The following is a 22,735-nucleotide window of genomic DNA, read 5'->3' as shown; positions in this document are numbered from 1 at the left end:
TATATATATATATATATATATAAATCAAAATGTATAAAAATTGTAGCATNTAAAATAGAAATATCATTTCTGCTTTGAACTGCTTTGAATTGAAATATATCTATGCGGAATACTAAAATCTTTACTATCTTCGCTGTAATCAATTCGCAGGGTGCTGATCGAGAACCGTATTTTATTCCCTTAAAGCTTAAAATAGAAAGATAAATTTGCCGACAATATATCTGCAAAACTAAAATTAAAAATATATTATAATTAATATATTTAATAATATAATAACTCCATATAAATGATTCAAAAATAGAAAAAAAATTATATCACAAGTTTCGTAAGTTTTTATGTAAACTTTTTATATATTTAGAAAAAAATTTTATATATTTAGAAAAAAATTTTTTTCAACAATTAGATTAATTTTAAAATTTAAAACTTTTGAATTTAAACAAATAATTTAATAAAAATCAAACAGAAAAACAAGTAATTGAAAAAAAATTGTAACAATTTGAAAGATCGATCTATTGAATTCATTATTTTGATAATGTGTTTCTAAAATATTTTTAAGCAAAATTATTTGTCGAGATGGGATCTTGAAGAGATACTCACGGCCATCTCGTCCTCGATGCGAGAGACGTTGAGTAGAGGCTTGATCTTCTGCCACAACTTCCACCATGGCCAGGTGCGGAGTTGGAGGTATTTCCTCAAGTTCCTTTGGACAACTACAAGAGCCAAACGTTGTTCCTGGAGTTTCTTATAGTCTTTACGGGACAGGTAACCCCTGATGTAAGCTTGCATCCAGGACACGATCTTGCCAAGACGCTCATCGCGAAGCTCTTCCATCTGACCCAGAACTCCGGCACGGAAGAATACCTATTTTTTCCAGAAGCAAACAGGAAATGAAACATTGAAAAAAATCGCTCTTATAACGGACTTAGTAAGATGCACCTCGATCACCGAATGTGATAATAAAATTTATATAGATTGATTCATAATTTTCAGCATTCAAAGAAATATAATTAATTTAAAGCGATCCAAAGAAAGATACGAATAAATTAAAGTTTTAAAAACTATAAGTTTTAGAATATAGCTATATATAAGTTATATATATATAAGTTTTATAATTAACAATTTAATTCTCAATAAATATTTTAATTTTTATTCAATTTACAATATCACTAGAAAATAATCGTGGTACATCGCATCAACTTCTATAAACTGGCCTTCCATGCTGCTTTTAGCTTGGAAAGAGGATCGTTATTCAACGAGAGGAAGTAGACAGAAATTGCCTCACACTTCTTGAGGGATTACACCACGCTGAAAATTGATTTGGCAAAGGTATCCTTTGTTAGCGTAACTGATGATAGCTTGTCATTAATTTGCTCGAAGGCTGTAAACAGTTAATCGCCGAAGCCACGCGGTTGTTAAACTGACACTCTTCGACGTTTAATGGCCAACATTTTCGTATGACTGCTCAAAGATCATAAATATATAAATATATAAACAGTGTGTTGCACATATTGGAAAATGTATTACAGAATATTCCAAGACTCCAGATTCCCGGAAGTTTTGAATCTTAAAATCTATTCCTGCTTCGATCTTTGAATTTATGCTTTCATCATTTAAACATGTATTTTTTTAAATTTATCAAGATTCGAAAATTTAAATATTCAATTTTCTTTTTTATATTTTGATGTTGGCGAATAAACCATCGATGCTATAAAAACAACTCGAAAGTTCTTGAAACATCCACAGAATATTCAACATTTTATATATCCTGCAAACGTTTTGAAGGCCTTTCATGCTGTCAGTGATAAATTTGCCTTTTTAAACTTTAGAGTAAATCTCTGAAGAGTGAAATTTCATTTTTAAAGATTAAAAATTGAGCCACTCTTTTTCAAGATTGGCTCAATTTTCATTCTTAAGAGTGAAGATTCCGCTCCAAAGAATTTAGAAAGTGCGATAGCATTTGCGCGTCGTGATACTATCACGACGTGGACCACAGTAGGTGTCCGATACCTTGGTGTGACCCATGCGGTATTGATCACTCTCCAGATTGATTGCGTCCAGGATGATCTGGGTGGCCTTTTGCGGCTCACAAGGCTCTTGCACGGCATGGGCGCACAGAATTTTGTATCTGCGTTCGTGGCCGACCGCGCCGTCAAGTTCGGTTTTGCGGTTCAGTGTGTTTGATGGTGATACATATTGGTATTTGACGATGTGTGTATCACAAAACAGACAGAAAAAAATCACCACGCCAGGTTAGAGGTTGTCGTATTATTACTTCTCGTTGCTGTAGAATCGAGAATACATCGGAGGGCGGGAGGGGAGAGATTCAAAGGGTAACAAGTATCTTTCGAGGATACTTTAATTGAGGAGATCCACTTTATGTCGATCTTGGACAAGGTAAGACGTTCAATTAAAGCGCGAGATTTTCGAAGAATACTTATAACTTTGCTACTAAGAATTCATTAAATTTCTAGAGAAATCAATAGCTTAACAGAAAAAGAATTATAAATAGCATTGTAATCAACAATTTTTATTAAAAATTACAAAGATGATAGTGCTGTTAATTCTCTCGAATATTCGCGCTTAAAGACGTATTATCCTTATCTTTATTTTTGCTTATGTCTACCGCCCAGTCACTAAGGGGCATCGACGTGTCAAGGTTCAATTACATCAATGATAATAAACGGACAGAGTCATTTGCGATCGACGATGTTCGAGTGAAATCAACTCGCTAAATCATTAACAATCATTCTTTACCGTGAAAAGAATCTAAAACAATCTTAAACTGAAGAAATAGTTTTCATCAATCATCGAGCATCATTGATCGCATTCAAAGCCGCACTGCGAGATCATCGTCGGTCAGGGCCAGATCGAAAATTGCGTCAGGGAGGAAAAGGGGATAAAACGTGCCTTGGTGTGTCCAAGACGGTACATATCAGCGTCGAGACCGGTGGAATCCAAAATAGCCGCGGCCGCGTCCTTAGGCTCCTTTGCCTTGTCGACTGCCGCGGGCGCCAGGATCTTGTATCTAAAGGGGTATCGGGGTATACGGGACGGGGGCAAACGTGCAAATTAATTAACACAAGGATTCTAGATACGAATTTTCGTAGATTTATACTCCGTCGTGTCATCCCCTGAACGGTCCTCGTTCCTTCTTGATCACTAAATCACGATTTTTAAAACGAAAATCGGGACTCATTTTATATAAATACGTGTAACACTGTTTCGAGGACTGATCTTCTAATTTAATCGGGTATCTAAAAAAAGTCGGACAACAGATTTGGACATCTGGTTAGAGTTTTTAATTGTTTTTACGAGACGAATTCACGAGGCAGGCAAAATTAAATGGCATTCAAATATGTATGTTGCATTCAACGAGATCGAGGGATGACGTGCTGAATTTATAGGATTCCAGCGTGGATCGTCCTTAAGTGTTGCTAATTTATAAAAACGATTTTCAATTAATTAAGAATCCGTTTAATTATCATTCGTTTAATTATCATCAGTTCGTGAGCTCGTAATATTAATAATAAAAATATACACAGATTCCATTTAGAAACTAACAAAATCAAACATTTAATAGTTTATTTCGCATCAATACTTAATATTTTATCACGCATCAAAAAATATTTACTTTCTGTCGCGATTTTCGAAATAAGAATCTTTGGACCATCCACGTAGAAAACTTTTTCTCTAATTCTTTGAACATCGGATATAAAAAGTGAAAACTAATCCACTAGTTTAGAAACAACAAGGTGGTAGAATTGTCAAAATTTTTATCGAGGGTACGTCAACTAGCCTTAGTATGACCAATCCTATAGTTGTCCGGATCAAGAGCGATCTCTTCGAAGCACTTAGCCGCGGCGACCTTGGGATCGCTATGCGCTGCCATTTGGGCGGGCGCTAGGATCATGTAACTACACGATACACAACATAAATTCGATTACTATATTAAATTCGAAGATAATAATCCTTCTTGATGCTCCTGATTTTGCGTAAGAAACAGATTGGAAAGTTACGTCGTTTATCATAGAAATTTTAAATTATAAAAATATATATACAAGATAAATATATATATATAAAAAGAAAGGGGATAAGAAGATTATCTTTTTAAATTCTTTTCGAAAAATTATTCTAATTCCGTAGCATTTTGAAATCTATCGTCAACTGATTTCCGTAATTATTACGAAACGAAGAAACTAGTATAATTAAATAATCGCATTATAAAGTCATCGCTAATAAAAATATTAAATAATATAGTGATTAGGAAAATCCGCTATGTCGATTTTGTTTAAAGAGATGTAATAATAATTTGGTATAATAATAAAAAATTAATATAATACAATAAAAAACCTAATAATTCTAATAATTGGCTAATAAATTCAAAAAATATCAACATTGCAGATTTTTGTAAAATATATAAATTATTATGAAGGATCGAGGAAATATAGATAATTTCTAAAAAAGTAAAATTTTAGGTCGTAGATACTTTTATCTTCCAATTCTATTAGAAAATCTTTAAAAAAATCTAACGATATAAAAACATATTATTATATTTATATACACATATAGAAAAAACTTAATTCCTCGAGCCATTGAACTTTTCGAATTTTTACAAAAATAATCAATCGCAGATAAAAAATAAGAAAGATTCTTACCGTAGTTTAAAATCAGGATACACCATTCTGTTGGGGAAACCTTTACGACAAATACGGATGCCTTCAAGTACACCGTTACAGGTGAGCTGATGCATAACCAGATGGGAATCAATCACACCCGGTTGCTTCAATTCGTTGGGGATGATACAACGGACAAAGTGAGGCTGGGTGGCACGTAAAGTGGTCATCAAGTTGTTCAACTGTTCCTTATAAGAAGACGATACAGTGGAGAAGCCACCACCCTTCTTGCCACGTCCGCCCTTGCCACCGCCGCCGCCGCCAGCATCACCGGACTGACCGGGATGATCAGCGAAGATCTCCACCAGTAATTTGTTATTGGATTTCTTGAACTGATCAACCACCGTGTCGTTCAGCGGATCCTTATTCTTCTCTAGCCAACCAGTGATGTTGTATGGTACCTGAAGTCCAAAGAAATTTTCTATTCCATCTTTTTTTATAAAATAAAAATTTATATCTTCAAACTTCCGTGACGATGAGTAAAATCAATAAATAAAATTATCGAAAAATCAGACTAGCTTCTTAAACTATGTAGAATTAATTTCTTGCAAAAATATTAACTTTTTTTAAAACAATATAACTGTTAATTTTCTTTATATGAAGTAATGTCTTAACGTTATATTTAAAAATATAATTAATAGTCTTTTCTTTTAGCAAAAAATTAACTTCAACTTTTCTTAAAAATAAGATCGTGCATTTTTTTAAGTTAGATCATATTTTACATAAAGTAAAATAAAGAAAAATTCATACATTGCCAGCATAATGGCCGATGGCGAAGTGAGCCGCTTGCTGGCCAGGCTTGGGCGGCTTCGGCTTCAGATAGTTGGGACTTTTGCCGAGATGATTGTTATTCAGTTTCTCCTCGAAGGTCTTATCAGTGGCCTTGGGGAACATAGACTCTTCCTCAAGAATGGAGAGGATACCCATAGGCTATATTGCGAAAAAAAAAGAAACAAAGAAATCCATCAGAATCTGTTACATCTCATTTCGCATTTTCCAAGAGTAGCGTTATACAAATGTCTTCTTGTTTCTTATCGTTAATTACATGTGATATTTCTTTAAATCGCGACTGATTCTTAGCGTAAAGTTCTACTAATAAAAGAAAAGAAATGGAGACGTTCTCATTATGCATTCTCATTATGCGAAACGTTTGCGAAAGTGTCTGCAAAATATTTTCGCGTGTAAAACAAACTTCGTTAGTGCCTCAACTTTTACTGAAAACAGATGCTAAATACTCTCTCTCTCTTTGTTGATATACTTTGTTATCTACTACTTGCTCGATACTGTGACATTAATGTATCTTTACTTTTGCAACGGTTAATTAATTATATATTATACTGTCGAGCGTGTAATACATTAATAATTAATCTTGCAGATTACGTAAGAGGAAAACTCCAACGCTACTCTTAGTAATGTGCGTTATCTGTAATTCTACAGAATAGATTTATCAGATGGATGCTTTGGCAATGATAATTGCACCTAATTTTCTTTTCAAGTAAAATAAAATAGTAATATTATTTATAATTTTCTTTCTCTCTCTTCAAGCATAAATTTAATACAAATACAAGAATATTATATTTGATTCTCTCTTGCACTTTCATTATAATATTGACTTCCGCAGATGAAAAAAAGAGGCCGAAAAAAAGACGGAAATCAAAATGTTTACTTTAACTTTGTTTAGTGTGATACCTACATCTCAATTGTTAGCAAATTATCTCTATTGTGTTAGGAATATATAATTTACTCATTGTAGAGGTTCACATAGACATTTTGTATTAAATTAATTTTCCCTGTATTGCAAAATTTTATATTTTGAAAGTGCAATCATCATTTCCGATATACCAATCTTTTCATTCATTATATTATATATAAACTACAATGATATACATGATCTTTCGGGTCTATCGCGCAAATTTTCAATCATAAGTGCTAAAATATTCTATTCAAAAGAAAAATCATCATTTTATATGGAAAGACTATAATTGTAAATACCCTTTGCTAAAGAGAAAAAAGAGAATTTATTTGAATGTGAAAAATGCAGGAATTTGACTTGCACAATTTAATTAAAACACTTGTTAATTTTAAATTACTACTCAGCGTTAAATAAAATATTAAAGTGATGATATTAAAGTCTTTGAATATAAAAAATAATTTTGAAGTTAACGAAGGATCCACGAACGAAATTTTACGCGCTAGACCCATGGCATGTAATGAAGACGATACGTAATTAATACATACATAGGCGAGAAAGTACAAAATAGCAGGAGACACACAATATTGGCAATACAGTTGCGAACTCAACAATGGGCAAGCTAAACTCAAGCGCGAATGAATGCATTACTGAATCACAGTCGAGTGATCCAGAATACTGAGTCCGTGTCCTGCGCGGACCCATCGCTTTACCTTCTCGATCAGATTGATCGTCGGTTCCAAATCCATGCCGAAATCGATGAAGGTCCACGCGATACCTTCACGCTCGTACTCTTCCTGCTCGAGCACGAACATGTGGTGATTGAAGTACTGCTGCAGCTTCTCGTTGGTGAAGTTGATGCAGAGCTGCTCGAAGCCGTTGTACTGCATTCGTTCATGCACCACGATGCACACAGGCACACAGCGAAGAGACAGAGAGAGAAAGAGGAGAGAGCGAGAGAAAAAGAAAGAGAGAAAACAGTGAAGAAAACGGGACGTGGTCGGCAGGACACCATTCATGTCCAGTCGATTGGTCCTTTGATCTTTCGATCGGAACTTCTCGCGACGTAATCGAAAGCGGCATTTATAATCCTTTGAATGAATTGATGAATTTAAAGAAAATAAAAATTCATTATTTTGACTTCAGATAATTAAACATCATAATATAAATTCCATCGCATAGATAAATTGCTTCACCTTTCGATTGACGTGGAGAGAGGCAAAAAAAAAAAGATAATGCCGAGTAAAAGTGTGACGGTAGGAAATAGTGTTAGTGTTCGATCGAGCAGATAGACAAGACAGGAACACATTCAGCGTATATATTTCGAGCGTGTATATGTTATTCGGAGAAATTCCCGAGTCTTCTTGGCGATCGGGATCGCGATCTGTCGATTTGCCTCGGCCGGGTGATACCTTCTCGATCAAATCGATAGTCTGCTGGAGATCCATGCCGAAGTCAATAAATGTCCATTCAATGCCCTCGCGCTTGTACTCCTCTTGCTCGAGGATGAACATGTGGTGGTTGAAGAACTGCTGTAACTTCTCGTTGGTGAAATTGATGCACAGCTGCTCGAAACTGTTGAACTGCTCGACCGAGTAGCGCAGCGGACGGGGGCCCATGCGAACGGGGGGTTTAAGCGAAGAACAGAGAAAAAAGAAACAGGGAGAAACAGCCGTCATTAATGCTGCCTGATGACGCGAAAGGAGAACGCTCGACCGATGACTTCGACCCGTAACTTTCATCGTTCGATTCCGGGACGAAGGCGAAATGGGGTGGACCGGGGTCGAGAGGGTGTCAATAGGGTGCACTCTATGTGCCCTTGGGAATTTATTCTTAAACATGCGAGGAACTCGAAAAATTTTAGAAAACTAAAATATTTAAATTTCAATAACATGTAAATAATTAAATTTAGTCCCATGATGACATGAGTGAAATAAAAGATGGCTATGCTCTCTCTCTCTTTTCAAGTTCGTCGCATGGATTAAAGACACTCGCTTGTGCCGTTATATGGTAAATTAAAAATCGTATCATGATGAACACTAATAGTTCATTGTTGTGTTACATCAATATGTTGGTTTATCCAAATAGAATTTATTAAGTGGATAAACTTTCAATGTAAGTTTCTAAGTAAGAGATAGACACTCAATGTGGTTTTGTATACGTGGGGCAGGGACGAGGAATGTAATTATCAGATTATTTATTATTAATTGTTAATTCATCATCTCTTTCCGAACGAGTTAATTTCTCATTAATTTTAGCCTTATATAATTATTAATATTTTATATAATTATTATTATTAATTATTTCATATCTGATTTTTATACTAAGGCTCGTTGATTAATGTCACGCTAAACGATGTATTTTTTAATCATCAAGTTCTAAAATTTTTAATCGAGTTAAATTTTTAAATAGGTTGACATTCAGTGCTCGTCGCAGGAGCTTTGCTGAAGTCTAATAATTTCACAATTTGTCCTCTTACAATTGATTTGATGTAATAAGTTTCAATAATAAGCTTCGTAATTTATCGATTTTTTTTCTTTCTCTTTTTCACTTCACGGTTCATCCCGGTCTTTTCAGGATTGCGAACCGGATCTAGTAGATCGTCAAAAAAAAGACAATGATGTTTTATTGTCGTTCAATCTGTTGAACGATTTTGGGGAAATTCTAAACGAACACGATATTAGTGCCGTTGAGGACATGACGGGACATCATAAGGGGCAAGAAAGACAAAAAGTGGCTTAGGTACCCGCATTAAGTACCTTCGGTATCTTCGTGATTCTCGAAGATCCAGAAAGATTGTGACAAACATAAGCATGAAAAACCGGTCAAACTTAACCGGAAAGCAACATTAACATTTCGTGGTTCTTGTGAAGTCTCAGATCTGTTCAAGCTGGTTCGATGTCTTGCTCGTTCGTTGTCCGTGGGATCGATCAATTCCCAGAGTGCCGGATCGATTCAAACCTTGATTCGGGGTAAATAACAATACCTTCTCAATCAGCTCGATACAAGCTAGCAAGTCCATGCCGAAATCAATGAACACCCAATCGATGCCCTCTTTCTTGTACTCCTCTTGCTCGAGCACGAACATATGATGGTTGAAGAACTGCTGCAACTTCTCATTGGTGAAGTTGATGCAGAGCTGCTCAAAGCCGTTGAACTGCCATTTTGCGTTTGCAATGCGTAGGAAGAGTGGAAGAGAAGACGGTACAGAGAGCAGAATGAGGAAGGGGAGAGAGACAAAAATCATTATCAGTGAGACAAATATTCCAACAGAATTAAATAAGTGTTTTTGTCATATGTGTGTTGAGTCCAACATTTTGAATTTTTAAAAATTCTGATATTTAAAAAAAAATAGAATTTGTTACCTGAAAGATTGCTGAATTTAATTTTAATTTCCGCAAATTAGTTTTTTTTTTAATAAATCGAGTAACACTTCGTTTTTTACAATTTATAATTTTTTACAATTTTTAATAATACAATTCTTATTAAAAAATTCTTCTCTTTATTCAATCGAAAAATTCTTATAATTTCTCACTTTCTGTCTCATTCTAGTTTTTAAAAACTATCTATATAGAATAATTGAAAAATGCAAACTATATGTTTTTTTTAAATTGATTGAAATGTTCTCGATAAAAATTAAACTTTTCGAGATTTTGATGATATTTTTTTTATAAAAGTTTGCCTTTGACATAGAGGAAGGAACTAAAACTAGCCTAAGCGGAATGCGAACAGGAAAGCTTGCTTGTTGATAACAATACATGCGGCCGAAACCGCGAGATCGATGACACAAACAGAATAAAAGAAAGGCAGAGGATCAGGTGAACATAAATGGCTGACGATAAGAAAACAGTGGACAATCACTTTATTTTTAGGAAATAAGCGTTAGAATAGCGGTTTCCTCTGATCCGTGATAAATCATCAGGGATTTCCGCACGCTTAGGTATCTCAATTTTCATGTCGTATCATTCGTTCGTTATTCAGTTTTGAGCTATCCCGTTCTCTTTTGTTTCCGGCCGTACCCCGTCTGTCGGGTTTTTATCCGGCCAGGAATCGATCGATCCATTGTCCTAATGTACCTTCTCGATCAGATCGATACATGCGACCAGGTCCATGCCAAAATCTATGAAGGACCACTCAATGCCCTCCCTTGTATATTCTTCTTGTTCGAGGACGAACATGTGGTGATTGAAGAACTGCTGCAGCTTCTCGTTGGTGAAGTTGATACAGAGCTGCTCGAAGCTGTTGAACTGTTCGAGAGCAAGAAACAGGCATGCGTATGTGTATATCATTTTCTCTTTTTTCTACCTCTTGACACTTCTTTTTAGGTCTTTCGTAGGTCTTTTGTCCTGTTTCTTTTAAGGGATTTCTTACACACGTTTACAACATCGATTGGAATTGCGAAATTGCCCAAAGTTTCGTTTCGAAATGGTTACATACATAAAAATATTCTTAATGGAGTTTTTTTAAATGTAATAGAACACATATAACTTTTTAACAATAACTTTTTTCTTCATTTGAGACTGATAAAGTAATTCTGACATCGTATTTTAATTATACATCATATTTTACATTAATCGTATTTTATTAATATTATATTATTTAATTTCTCTTTTCTAATAAAATTGTTGAAAAAAACAAATTTGTGAAGTTTAAATTCTGTTGTCGATTCGAAACTTCAGGCTGATGAAAGTCTCATTACGAGGGATTTTTCTGTAGGGTACATAATTTAAATCGGTGTTGTGCGGCACCGTTTATCGCTGGGACAGATTGTTGTCAATCACATCGCGACCTAGCACGAGGTCGTTCTTTCAGGTTTTGGGTTTAAATCATGTCAGAGAATATTCCAATGTTTCGATTTGTGTCCAGAATATCAATCGATTTAAAACAGAATACGGAAAAAAATCAAAATACAAGATTTATGCTAAATTCAAAGTTAATTGAAAAGGTATCATATGTTTTTATCCAATCTTTATTTTTGTACAACTACGTAGAAGTATCGTTAATAATCTGGACAACTCATTGAGTTTTCGGATGTAATAAGAAATCGGATCACAGACAAACAAGAAAATTAACGCATTCAATTTATAATAAATAATATGTAATGAATAATCTGTAATAAATATTTGTAATAAATATTTATCTTAGATTTTGAATGCAGTTTTCGTGTCTTTCAACATTTTCAGTTTTCAATTTTCGTGTCTGTGATCAGATATCTTTATGAATACAAATATGTAGGGTCCAATAATATTAGTCTACTGTCAACAACCATTACCAATTCTATCAATGGGAAAACCAGAAAATGAATGAAAATCGTAAAAGAGTGGTTTCTGCACGATTCCTGACCGTCCTGTTTACAAATGGACAGTTAAACAAAAGTACTTAATTCAAAATAAGGGAGGATAGGCTAGTGGTTAATCATCTCTACACCATATTCATTCTACGTGAAGTCCACTGTTTCAATGGTGACAATGATGACAATGAATGTCCTTTCGATGAATGAAAAAATATCCTTTTACCTGCACGCTGTCCCACTTGAAATCAGATAGAGCGAATGAGCATTCTTCAGGGAATCTAAGAATATATCTAAGAGCATTCTCGATAAAAGAATTCGATAAAAATTTGGGTATATTTTTCAATAAGACAAATTTTGCTACTTCTATAGAAACGTGCAGAACAATTAGGGGCAATTGAAGAGGGATTTTTCGAAATCATGCGTTTTTCAAGAGAACAATATAGATAATTCATAATTTATATAAAACTAATACTTTTTTCTCTTTATATGATGTTAATTGATACAATAAATAATAAAATTACAAGAATATTAATCATCACGTTCAATAAAAATTCACAATTTGTTCAAGACAGAATGGAATTATTCAGGAAATCAACGGAACATTTAGACTCACAATGTCCTAAAAAAGACATCTAAGGAATTGTGATAAATTTATTCCATAAAAATAAAATTCCCAAATCTATTCAAAATATAGAAATCCAATCAGGAGTCTAATATCTAAGTTTATATTGAGGTTTATGGCAACCTCAAAAGGACGACGATACATATCTAGGGAAAGGACAATCTATGAAGATCTAAGATATCTTTTGGAAAAATGCAAATACTTCAATAAGATTAACGTGCGGGACCTAAAAAGGTTTATAGACCTTCTAAAGAGATCGAAAAACAAAGAGGAGGGCAGATCGATCGTTCACCTTCTCGATCAACTCGATACAAGCTAGCAAGTCCATGCCGAAGTCAATGAATTGCCAGACGATGCCCTCCTTCTTGTACTCCTCTTGCTCGAGAACGAACATGTGATGATTAAAGAACTGTTGTAACTTCTCGTTGGTAAAGTTGATGCAGAGCTGCTCAAAGCCGTTGAACTGCGAGATACCGAGGTAACGAAATATGATTATGGGTTAAATTCTCTAAGAAGATTTCTCACTCGACGGAGACTCGAAACGCCTTGTGAATCACGATTCACTTCTCGTCATGCTCGATTTTGAGTGTCTTTCTTTCCTGTTTTACTTTGTCATAGGGAAAAGTGAAGTCTGTATGGATTGAAGGTACGAAAAAGGTTCTTCGCACCTTCAGTATTTTCTTTTGCCTTGTATTCAATTATATTTTCGTTCACGTCGACGATTCGAAAGAAAAATTTTTGAATGCGTTTGCTTTCTCTTTCTTACGATACTGTTCTTTTCTTGATATTATACAAAGAACATTGAAAAATTCATATAATAAGGCAAAAACATTTTTTTGATAATTCTTTACATTAAATATTTAGATAAAGTGCAGATAAAATTTGATTAAAATTTTCATTTAAAAATAAATTTGCTTTCTATAAAAATAATTCGCAAGTATCTTTTACTTTTAATAATTTGCTATTTGCCCAGTTTTAACTTATGCCAAAGACATAAAATATTATTTTGTCATTATATACATTTTTCAGGCTACTTTATATAAAATTTATTAGAAAAATGTTTAATTAATGACAAAATAACCGAATGTAAATTACTGAAACTTTGGCAAAAATTTTATACAAAAATCGTCGACGATCACGTTAAGTATATACATATATGTGTGTCTATATATTTATTAATCGCGGCTCGGGAGAAACTTACGTCGAAGATCTCGAAACCGGCAATATCCAGTACACCGATGAAGTGCTGCCTCTTCTGCTTGGTATCCAGGGTCTCATTACATTTCTTCACCAGCCATTTGAATAGCCTATCGAACATCGCCTTTGACATGGCGCCTACAGAATAAGCTACCTGGTCCTTGTTACGACCCTGGGTGACGAACTCGTTACCGACCTTGATCCTTGGCTTCAGCAAGTTCTTGTAAAGGTCGGCACAGTCGCAGCCAAGCAACTTGGCCACGCGGTCACCTTCCTAAAGTGTGAAATATAATTAGTCTTTCTTGCAACACTTCTTCTCATTAAAACAAAAAACGAAACGGTAATAGCTTAATGAAAATAGATTTTAATGTTAAAAATGAATTTTAATTATAATTTCTGACTCAAAAAAATTTCAACATACGTGTAAAAAAAAATTGGAATATAATTGTACAAAAATTTAGTTCGAAAAATCGATTAATAGATATGCGTTCGCGCACCTAGATTTTTATCTGAAAATAAAAAAGTGACCGCGGCACATTTATAAATATGAAGCAAAATAATTTCTTAGTTCTAAAATATTTAGAATAATCTTCTTAATTAGAAATTTGTTTAAAAAGTATCAGAAACTGTTATTGATAATTGTGGCCTCTCAGTAGCTATTTAAAAATACGTACTTCAGTGCCATCTGCTTCAGCTTGTTCTTCACGACCCCTCTGCTTGAATTTCATGCCACCCATATGCATAACAGCCGCGGTGATTTTGTAGATGTCATCCTTCTCTTCCTGGGTGAAGCCCAACACATCGAAAGCTTGCTGTTACCAAAAAGAAATCTTGTTAAACCTTCATTCTCGTATCAGAAATTGTTTGAAATTATGAGGAGTTGATTCACGAAAGATATAAATTTTTCAAACGTACTTTATACATCTCATACATCTTTTATTATTTAAATGCGAAATTTTGTTGCAGAAAATTTTGTTGTACGCGCGTAAAATCAAAAGCTACATTTTATTAACAGATTCAAAGATTCTGAAGAATAATTTAATAATGTTTTATCATCTATCGCAAATCAAATTTAAAAAAGGGATCAGAAAAATGAGGATCCCTAATCATTCCTCGGATATGATTCTCGTTATTAATTTAAATATAAACTTACATAGACGAGTGAGAGTTAGTGGAACACAAGGACAGCATAAACGTTCCCACGCACGCCGAACGATCGATGCAACTGATTACGGTGTATTACAGTGTAAACCAATAAATAAGCTAATTTGTTGTCATTTCAATGTTAAATGACTTCTTTAACGTTTTAATGGTAAATAAAAATTTATTTTTTGGAAAATCGTTCAGCTATATGTAACGTGCGTGGAAACTATGTGAAAAAGAAAAAAGAGAAAGAGAAAGAAAGCCAGGCATAAAGCCTAGTTTCACCACAATGTCAATTAAAATGAATTATTTTACGATCGAAAAAGCTTATTCTTGTTTTAAAAAATAAAAATTCTAATAAATTGTGAAACAATGTTTCCAAAACTTTTTCTAAATTTGTAACTATTTTTTTTTAATACATTTATCGCGTATATACAATTTGATAACTGTCGATTATAATAAGCCTAAATTAATTTCTCAATTAATTGAATCAGAATTAAAATTAATCGATGTCGTAAAAATCGCTCGTAAAAATTTAACTTTAATTGCAGGTCAGTCGCTTTCTCTCTCATTTATTTCCAGTTGTGTAATTCATTGGAAAAAATTCGATTGACATTGGTAAAACCAATCAAAGTGTTCTTGCAGCAACAGCGAGCCAAAAAAGCGGAAGCGAAGCTCGTGTTATATGGCGATAGCTTCTTTTTTCTAAGCTCCGGATATCAACGCGAATTAACACTGCCTACATGGTCTTTCAGGACCATAAAGTGCCAGAAAAAGAGTAAGAAGAAGAAAATTCGAACAAGCCACGAGCTTGATCTCTATAGATCTCTCTAAATCGCATTTGTCGCGAACTGTCTCTTTGTCTCTTTTGTGATAAAAAGACCTTCAGGGTCAGTCTGAACGATTTCTCGCAGTCTTGGTATCAATCCCCTCGCTTCTTTGAGGGGCAGTTTGAATCTTCTTTACGAAATTCACGTCACTCGATGAAATTCTCGATCGATGAAGAATCGCTTCCTTGAGGCTGCGTCTCTGATCAAATCTACCAAAATTTCAACCAGGGATGGAACGTCCTCATAAGAAGAATAACACTATAGATGAAGGGGGGGGAGGGGAAGGATAGAAAAGTCAACAGGATCGTAAACTACTGGGACATGATGCTCGGAGTATTGCTAAGTTTCTTTAAATTGAGATGAGAAAGAATTTCTTTTAAGAATTCTTAAATTGCTCCAAGTTAAAAAACTGGAGTAAATATAATACTAAAGGGGGGAGAAATACAGAAAAACTCGGAAATATACTACTATATACATAATTACGCAGTTGATAATGTAGCAATAATTCAGCTATCAAAATTATTTAATTTTATATATATATATATATATAAAATTAATTTATTTATATATATATATATATATATGTGCAATATTTAATTCAATTTTACGAAATTTTACGAAATACAATTTTTCGAAATTTCAGATTAATAAAACTTGAAATTAATAGTAATAAAACTTGAAATAAATAATATTAAATAATAATATTGAAATTCTGTCCATAATAAATATATAATATTAATAAAAAGTAATACTATCTACTATAAGACAATATATAATAATATATAAAAATAATACTATATAAAAATTATACTAAATAACATTTATAAAAGAAATATTAATCTTATATTAAAAATATTGTAACATAAATTTTATCGAATTTTTACACACATTTAAATATCCAAATAATAAATTAAAATAAAAAAAATTTTACAATCTATTATCTTTAACATCTTTAATTCAAAAAATAACAACAATAAAAACAAAAAGTATCCACGATAATATTAAAAATATTAAATTAAGACTATTATTATTATTATTATTATTATAATATATTTTGAGACCCCCAATAATTACATTTTTAAGAATAATCAAAGATAAATTAAATAATTTAAAAAATTAATAAATTTTACAAAACTAAAAATTTTATTTAGATAATTGCACAAAATTATTGCTCATTATTGTCCGCATTTGTATGTTCCGATAAATCACTAAGACAGAAAAACCACAGCGACGTCGATCTTCCAAAGATATTCTATCCTTTTAATAAACAAATTGTTGTCTTTTTATTAATTTTCATTATTATTATAACTTTTCATTACTATAAATTTTCGTTACTATAAACCGTTAATTTTAATCTATTGATTGTATTAATAAAAATGTTCAAACGAGGTTTCTTGATCGATGTCGCTGGTATAAGATGTGTGGATTTATATATCCTCATAATTTAAAGACAGAGAAAAGGTAAAAATACGAAAAAAGGAAAAATTTTTACAGGGCAAAAAAGGAAAGGCATCGTTTTTACAACTGGAGTGATATCTAAGGACTTACGTCCGTCAGCAAACATTCTTCGCCATCATCGACGTTGGGGATCGTGGTTTTTCCTTGGGACACGTTGACATAGTCGTGTATGTTGTTGGATAATAAACAAATATCTGTGAAGCATTTCGGAGAATAAAATGCAGTTTTAGATTTTGTTTCAGTTTGTTCCTAAAGATCCAGTACTCGATTCAGCCTTAATCAGTGGTCATTATTGATCTGCGACACGCGACACGGAGCTTCAATCGTTAATCAATTTTTAAGACTCAAAAGATCCAACGCGAGAAAAATCTTTGAGTATATCTTTTCCAAAAAGATTTTTAAAAAATTTAAATTTTAAATTTGATATAACGTATTTAATATAACTAATAAACATTTTCTCCAGCGAATTTTTATAAAATATATTTTCTCAAAAAAACCTCTTTGTCCAATATTATTTTAAACTCAGAAACAATTTTTCAATTTTGTTATCAAAAAATATATCTTTGTTTAAGGACTTCTTTTAATTCTTCCATTTAGCAAAAAGATCTTTTTGGAAGATGATTGAATCGCGAAAAAGACGAAGAGATTGCATTTGCGAGCGCGTGTTTTCAACAGTCTGGACATATACAGGACGGACGATAATAGTGTGATGGGCGTATCGGGGAGCGGGTAAATGGGGGCGATAAGTTCCTATCTTGACAGAAGAGAATATTTCTTCAGCGTGAGAAAGTCTCGCGCTCCCAATCTCCCCGCGCCCCGATTGCGGCAGGCAGCTTTCGCAGGCGGGGGGCGAGGAGGTGACGATTCCTCGGGCAAACTTCAGCATCACTTTGTTTGTTGCTCAATAAGAAAAGCAGAAAAATAATTATTTTTATAAATTATATTGAAGTTTAAAATTAAGGAGATCCTAAAGATCTTCTAATGCGATCGCTATTTTACCGATAAAACACGACACAATACATGATTTACAATACATACATACATACAATTTACGAAACATTGACTACGAAACATTACTAGATATTACTACATAAATATCGTACACATACATACATACACATAAATTTTTGTAAGGCTTTCGTATCAAATTAGATACGTAATTCTAATTTACGTAACCTAATTCTAAGAATTCAATGTTGTTTTCTTCGTATAATTTACATGTCTGGAGACTCTAATTTTGTAAGTACAGTTTAACAATTATGCTTTTATATCAAATGTCTTCACTTGATAACTTTAGATGTTATATTCGATTAAAAAAAGAGATTTTAATTTAAAAACAAATAAATGAAGAAGATTATTTAATTAATAGTGAATTGAATGTATAATATATAAAAATTTTAATTTTTACAATTTCCAGAGAGTTCAAGTAAATTTTATAATTTATAATTTTCATAAAAATATTTTCATTCTTTTTTACTTTATTTTCTGAGTTCATTTTTATTTAGTAATATTCAATTTATTTAATAATATTCAAAAATTTTTTTCACTCTCAACATAAACTCCACCTATCAGACATGCTTATACTTTATTAATGCTTATACTTTAATTCTAAAAAAGAGTATCAAATCTGTAAAATACATACGAAAACCTTTCAGAAAAATTATTACGTTCGATAAAACAGACGATTTTAGGATCCCCTTAAGCCATTTAAATGAAAAAAATAAATATTTAATTTTTTTAACTCTGCAGTTTTATAAATTAATCGAATATGCGATTATATAATAATTGAAATGATCATTGAGACAGCCGGTTTTAATTATTTAAAAGATAATTATAGTATAGGTATCTCCCTTTCTTACAAAAAGTTTCTAATAATTACTTCTTCCACAATAAAATATTGGTTCAAAATAAGTCAATATTTTTAAATAATTTCATAAGAAGCCACAAAGGAGTCTGAATTTCGCCGAGGTTCGAAAACACCTTGGGGGCTGGACTTACGTCCGTTGCATCCATGGCTGCGCAATCGTTGATTCCCGGAATTCTGGTCTTACCCTGGTTAATGTACCTGTAGTCGCTGATCCGGTTGCTCAACATAGTTTCTGTATTAGTTTCTGTATTAGTTTGTTCTTTTTTTTATCCATGCTCGATCTTGTATTTGGCAAGCAAGTGCGATCATCGTTGACAAGTCCCTTTATTCATCATATAAAAAATTCACCTCTTCTTTCTCGGAAAATATTTTTTAACCAAATTAATCCAATAATTGATTTATTAATTAATAATTATTTTAATAAAATTTTAATTTGGAATCTTAGATCACAAAGTAACTGTATCGTCGATGCTCGCAATAAAAAAGATAATAGCAAGTTATTATCGGCGAGTTTGCTGAAAAAAATGAGAGTGCGATAGAGAAGAAGAAAAGAGAGAAAGATATCTCTCAAAGATATGTTTTTCTTTATAGAGAAAAATAGGGAGAAGTTGTAATAATGTACAGATGTCCGCATGTAACGCTGTAAGAATATATTCGGTTAATCACGTGGCACATTGAAGAGCTGCAATGGAAATATAGAAGAGAGCAGAAAGAAAGAGAAAGAAAGAAAGAGAAAAAACGTTGAGAAATATAGCTAGCACATAAGAAGAAATAATAACATAGATAAACATTTTCATACTAAATACAGGATATGTAAGTAGAAGCTGACACCAAAAAAATTCAAAATGAAAAAGAATCGTCACTCGGTGAAGTATTCAGTGAGCGATGACACTTTTCCGGAAGCAGTCGCTGTATACGGAAAGGCGACAATTATTTACAGAGGAGCTAGTGCTTAGAGAATTGGACCAGCGGGCTTCGAGAATAGATATTTTTATACACACTAAGACGATTAAGGTATAAAATTACTATAACAATTTCAGAAACAAATTAAGATTACTACATAAATAAATAAGCAGAAATTATCTTCTTTTATAAAATGGTATAAATAGCTTTTACGCAAAAATGAAAATTAAACAATAATTTGAAAATTAACGCGTATCTAAATATCAGTTACATAGTATTATCTTTAAAATATTTTCACTAAGAAATACGATAAATTAATATTACGTAAATCTGATAAAATACAACGAAAGGTAAAAATTATAAATAATATATTGCATAAATATGAGTTAAATAATTGTATATATAAAATAATTTAATCTGGAAGTAGAGCTTCCAAAAGTTCATTTAATTCCTATTATCTCAATGGAATTTGTTTTACTGGCGTAATTATTGACGCCAGCTGGTCCAGGTCGTTGCACTTACATCGGTAACCAAAAGCTCTTCGCCGTCATCGAGGCCAGGAATCGTCGTCTTGCCTTGCGATACAAAGTAGTAGTCGGTGATGTTGTTGGACAGCAGACACATCGCTACAGGACCGAATAGAAAGAAAGAAAACATGCGGGTGGTTAGAACAATCGATGGTGGGCCATGTTTTTTGGTGGCTTTCCATCGTGCTACCTAAAGGGGTTGTATCTACAGGGGATCTATGAACCCTTGCGAGTCCGCGGGTTCTCTCAACTGCGTCTCAAAGTAAAATACTAGAGAGAAAAAGATAACAACAAAGAGATCCCACCTGTGCTCATTAGGAGATCATCACCTTGACGAAGAAACTATCAAAGTATCTGTTTTCTCTTCAGAAAGTGTTAGTTCTTCTTTTCTTATTTATAAATATATATATTTTCATTTATATCACAAATTCGTGCTGTGACATAGCAAAATTAATTAGATTTAGACCAAGAAGAACTTTTTAAAACTTGTAAAAAAGTCTTTTTATTCTTAACATTTATTCTTTTTTAAAAAATATTACGATACATATGTCTTATTAATTTTAACGGGTTATTTTCATGTAATGTTTCTGTAAATATTTTTATGCAAATGTGCTTCATTGAATTCTTAAGGAATTTTCTGAAAGCTTCTGAAATTTCGACTATACACATATAACAATCTCAAGATAGTTTCTTCGTCTACGATGTCAACGTTCGGTATTCAGAATATCTTCTATACTAAAAGTACGTTTCTACAATATAGCTCTGCAAAATACCGCTGCTCCTTTTGCGGATTACGCCTTTGCTAGGAAATTATATACAAAATGTTCCAGCTCTCCCTCTTGCAGCGGAGAGATCTACTATACAGCACGCTATTCTACGAGAGATACGCTACTGTCGTCGCCGAATCTCTATTTTGGAATAATAATTTTATTTCATTTTTTTTCCTAAGAAAACAAAACCAAGTAATCTTAAATAAAATTGCTTTAAATAAAATAAGATTTCTTTAATTTATCAGATTAGTTTTGATTTTTTTTCAGTAAAGTTAAATTTTAATTATATTTAATCTAATTTTTAAAAAGTTAGATCTAACTTAAAATTATAAAATTCTAAAAAAATGGAATTTATTTAGAAATTATAAATTTCTCGATTTCTCAAATTTTATCGATTAAAATGTTTACAAACTTGTCATATATATTTCTTTGCTTCCAAGTTATTAATGGAACCAAGAGTAGAGTTTTCTTCTATTTGAAATTATTAATAAAAATCAATTAATACTAAATATAATATAAAACTACTTAGTAAATATTGAATTACATTATCCGATTAAGAAAATCGATCTTGATAGACACGTTTCTCTCACAATACCCCGTTCTAGAGGCGTTACGAATTGCCTGCTACAATTCCTCCAGGCAACGCTATATACGGTTAATCCACGAAAATTGCCAACTGTGGTCAGCAACTGAGTCTAAGGTATCATATACAAAGGTAATAAATAAGAGGCGAGAATCCTGCGATATATTCGTTATCGTCAGGCTCTTACGTCAGTCAGCAAACACTCCTCGCCGTCGTCGACGTTTGGGATCGTTGTCTTGCCCTGAGATACGAAGTAGTAATCGTTGACGTTGTTCGATAGGAGGCATATCTCTGCGTGGAATGAGGATAATTCGATAGTGAGAAATTTTGCTGATTCGTGAAAGGAAAGAGGGCGACTTTCCAGGAGATTACACCGAGTCATGCGCGGAACCTTTCTTTCTTCCAGGCTCCACAGCACCTATCTCATCTTATCGATCTAATCACGTTATTAGCTAGAGCGTTCCCGAGCGCTCTAAAAATAATCGCTATCTCGAGAAAAAAATCAATTTATTATTCTCTAAAGATGACTAATTGTATGTATATATTATGTTTAATTCAAAAGAACAATTAATTTTCTAACTGATGACGTTGCCGTGTCATAATTGATATTTATTATTTATTTCTTTATTATATATAACAAATGTGTAAATAATTTTTACAAATAATTGATTTTTTCATCTTTCTCGAGATAACGATGATTTGTCGACATGATCCTATATGAAAGAAATATAATTCATGGGAATTGACATGCAAATCCTATTTCGAACGGATTTCACTTTCTTTCACGAGAAATATTAATGATCTTACCCTTCAGTCCCTTGACTGAACCGGACATCATCTGATAGAAGATATGGTAGGAACGCTCGAGGGTTTGTTGAGAGATGACACGAGCCTTCTCCAGTAGATCTGTATAAAAAGAACATTATGTTATAAAATATATTTATCTGAAGAAATATATTTTTTGTTTATAAAAAAAGTTCTATGAAAAAAGTTCTACATTTACTTTTTAAAAGCAAAACATCTAAAAAAAAGAAATATGTGTATATATGAAATATATATGAAATATATATATATATATATATATATATATTATTATATATATATATTNTATAATATAATATATATATATATATAATAATATATNAGAANACATAATANAACAANAAGAGTAAGAANAAC

General features: G+C 32.6%; 1 protein-coding gene across 1 annotated transcript in view; it reads right to left on the bottom strand.

The window, feature by feature from the left end:
* Window positions 1-22,735, bottom strand: part of LOC105619195 (myosin heavy chain, muscle) — a 47,866-nt gene that overhangs the window by 16,278 nt on the left and 8,853 nt on the right. Inside the window, exons 2-10 of the mRNA XM_012200719.1 lie at window positions 22,364-22,462; window positions 21,744-21,847; window positions 14,150-14,287; window positions 13,480-13,749; window positions 9,350-9,520; window positions 5,424-5,603; window positions 4,656-5,074; window positions 3,797-3,914; window positions 598-861 (exon numbers count right to left, since the gene is read on the bottom strand). Coding sequence (XP_012056109.1) covers window positions 598-861; window positions 3,797-3,914; window positions 4,656-5,074; window positions 5,424-5,603; window positions 9,350-9,520; window positions 13,480-13,749; window positions 14,150-14,287; window positions 21,744-21,847; window positions 22,364-22,462 — 1,763 coding nt within the window. The remainder of the gene's footprint in view (window positions 1-597; window positions 862-3,796; window positions 3,915-4,655; window positions 5,075-5,423; window positions 5,604-9,349; window positions 9,521-13,479; window positions 13,750-14,149; window positions 14,288-21,743; window positions 21,848-22,363; window positions 22,463-22,735) is intronic.

The sequence above is a fragment of the Atta cephalotes genome, assembly GCF_000143395.1.
Source record: "Atta cephalotes unplaced genomic scaffold scaffold00019, whole genome shotgun sequence".
Classification (NCBI taxonomy): domain Eukaryota; kingdom Metazoa; phylum Arthropoda; class Insecta; order Hymenoptera; family Formicidae; genus Atta; species Atta cephalotes.
The sequence above is the reverse complement of the archived record's forward strand: the minus strand, read 5'-3'. Positions and strand labels throughout refer to the sequence as shown.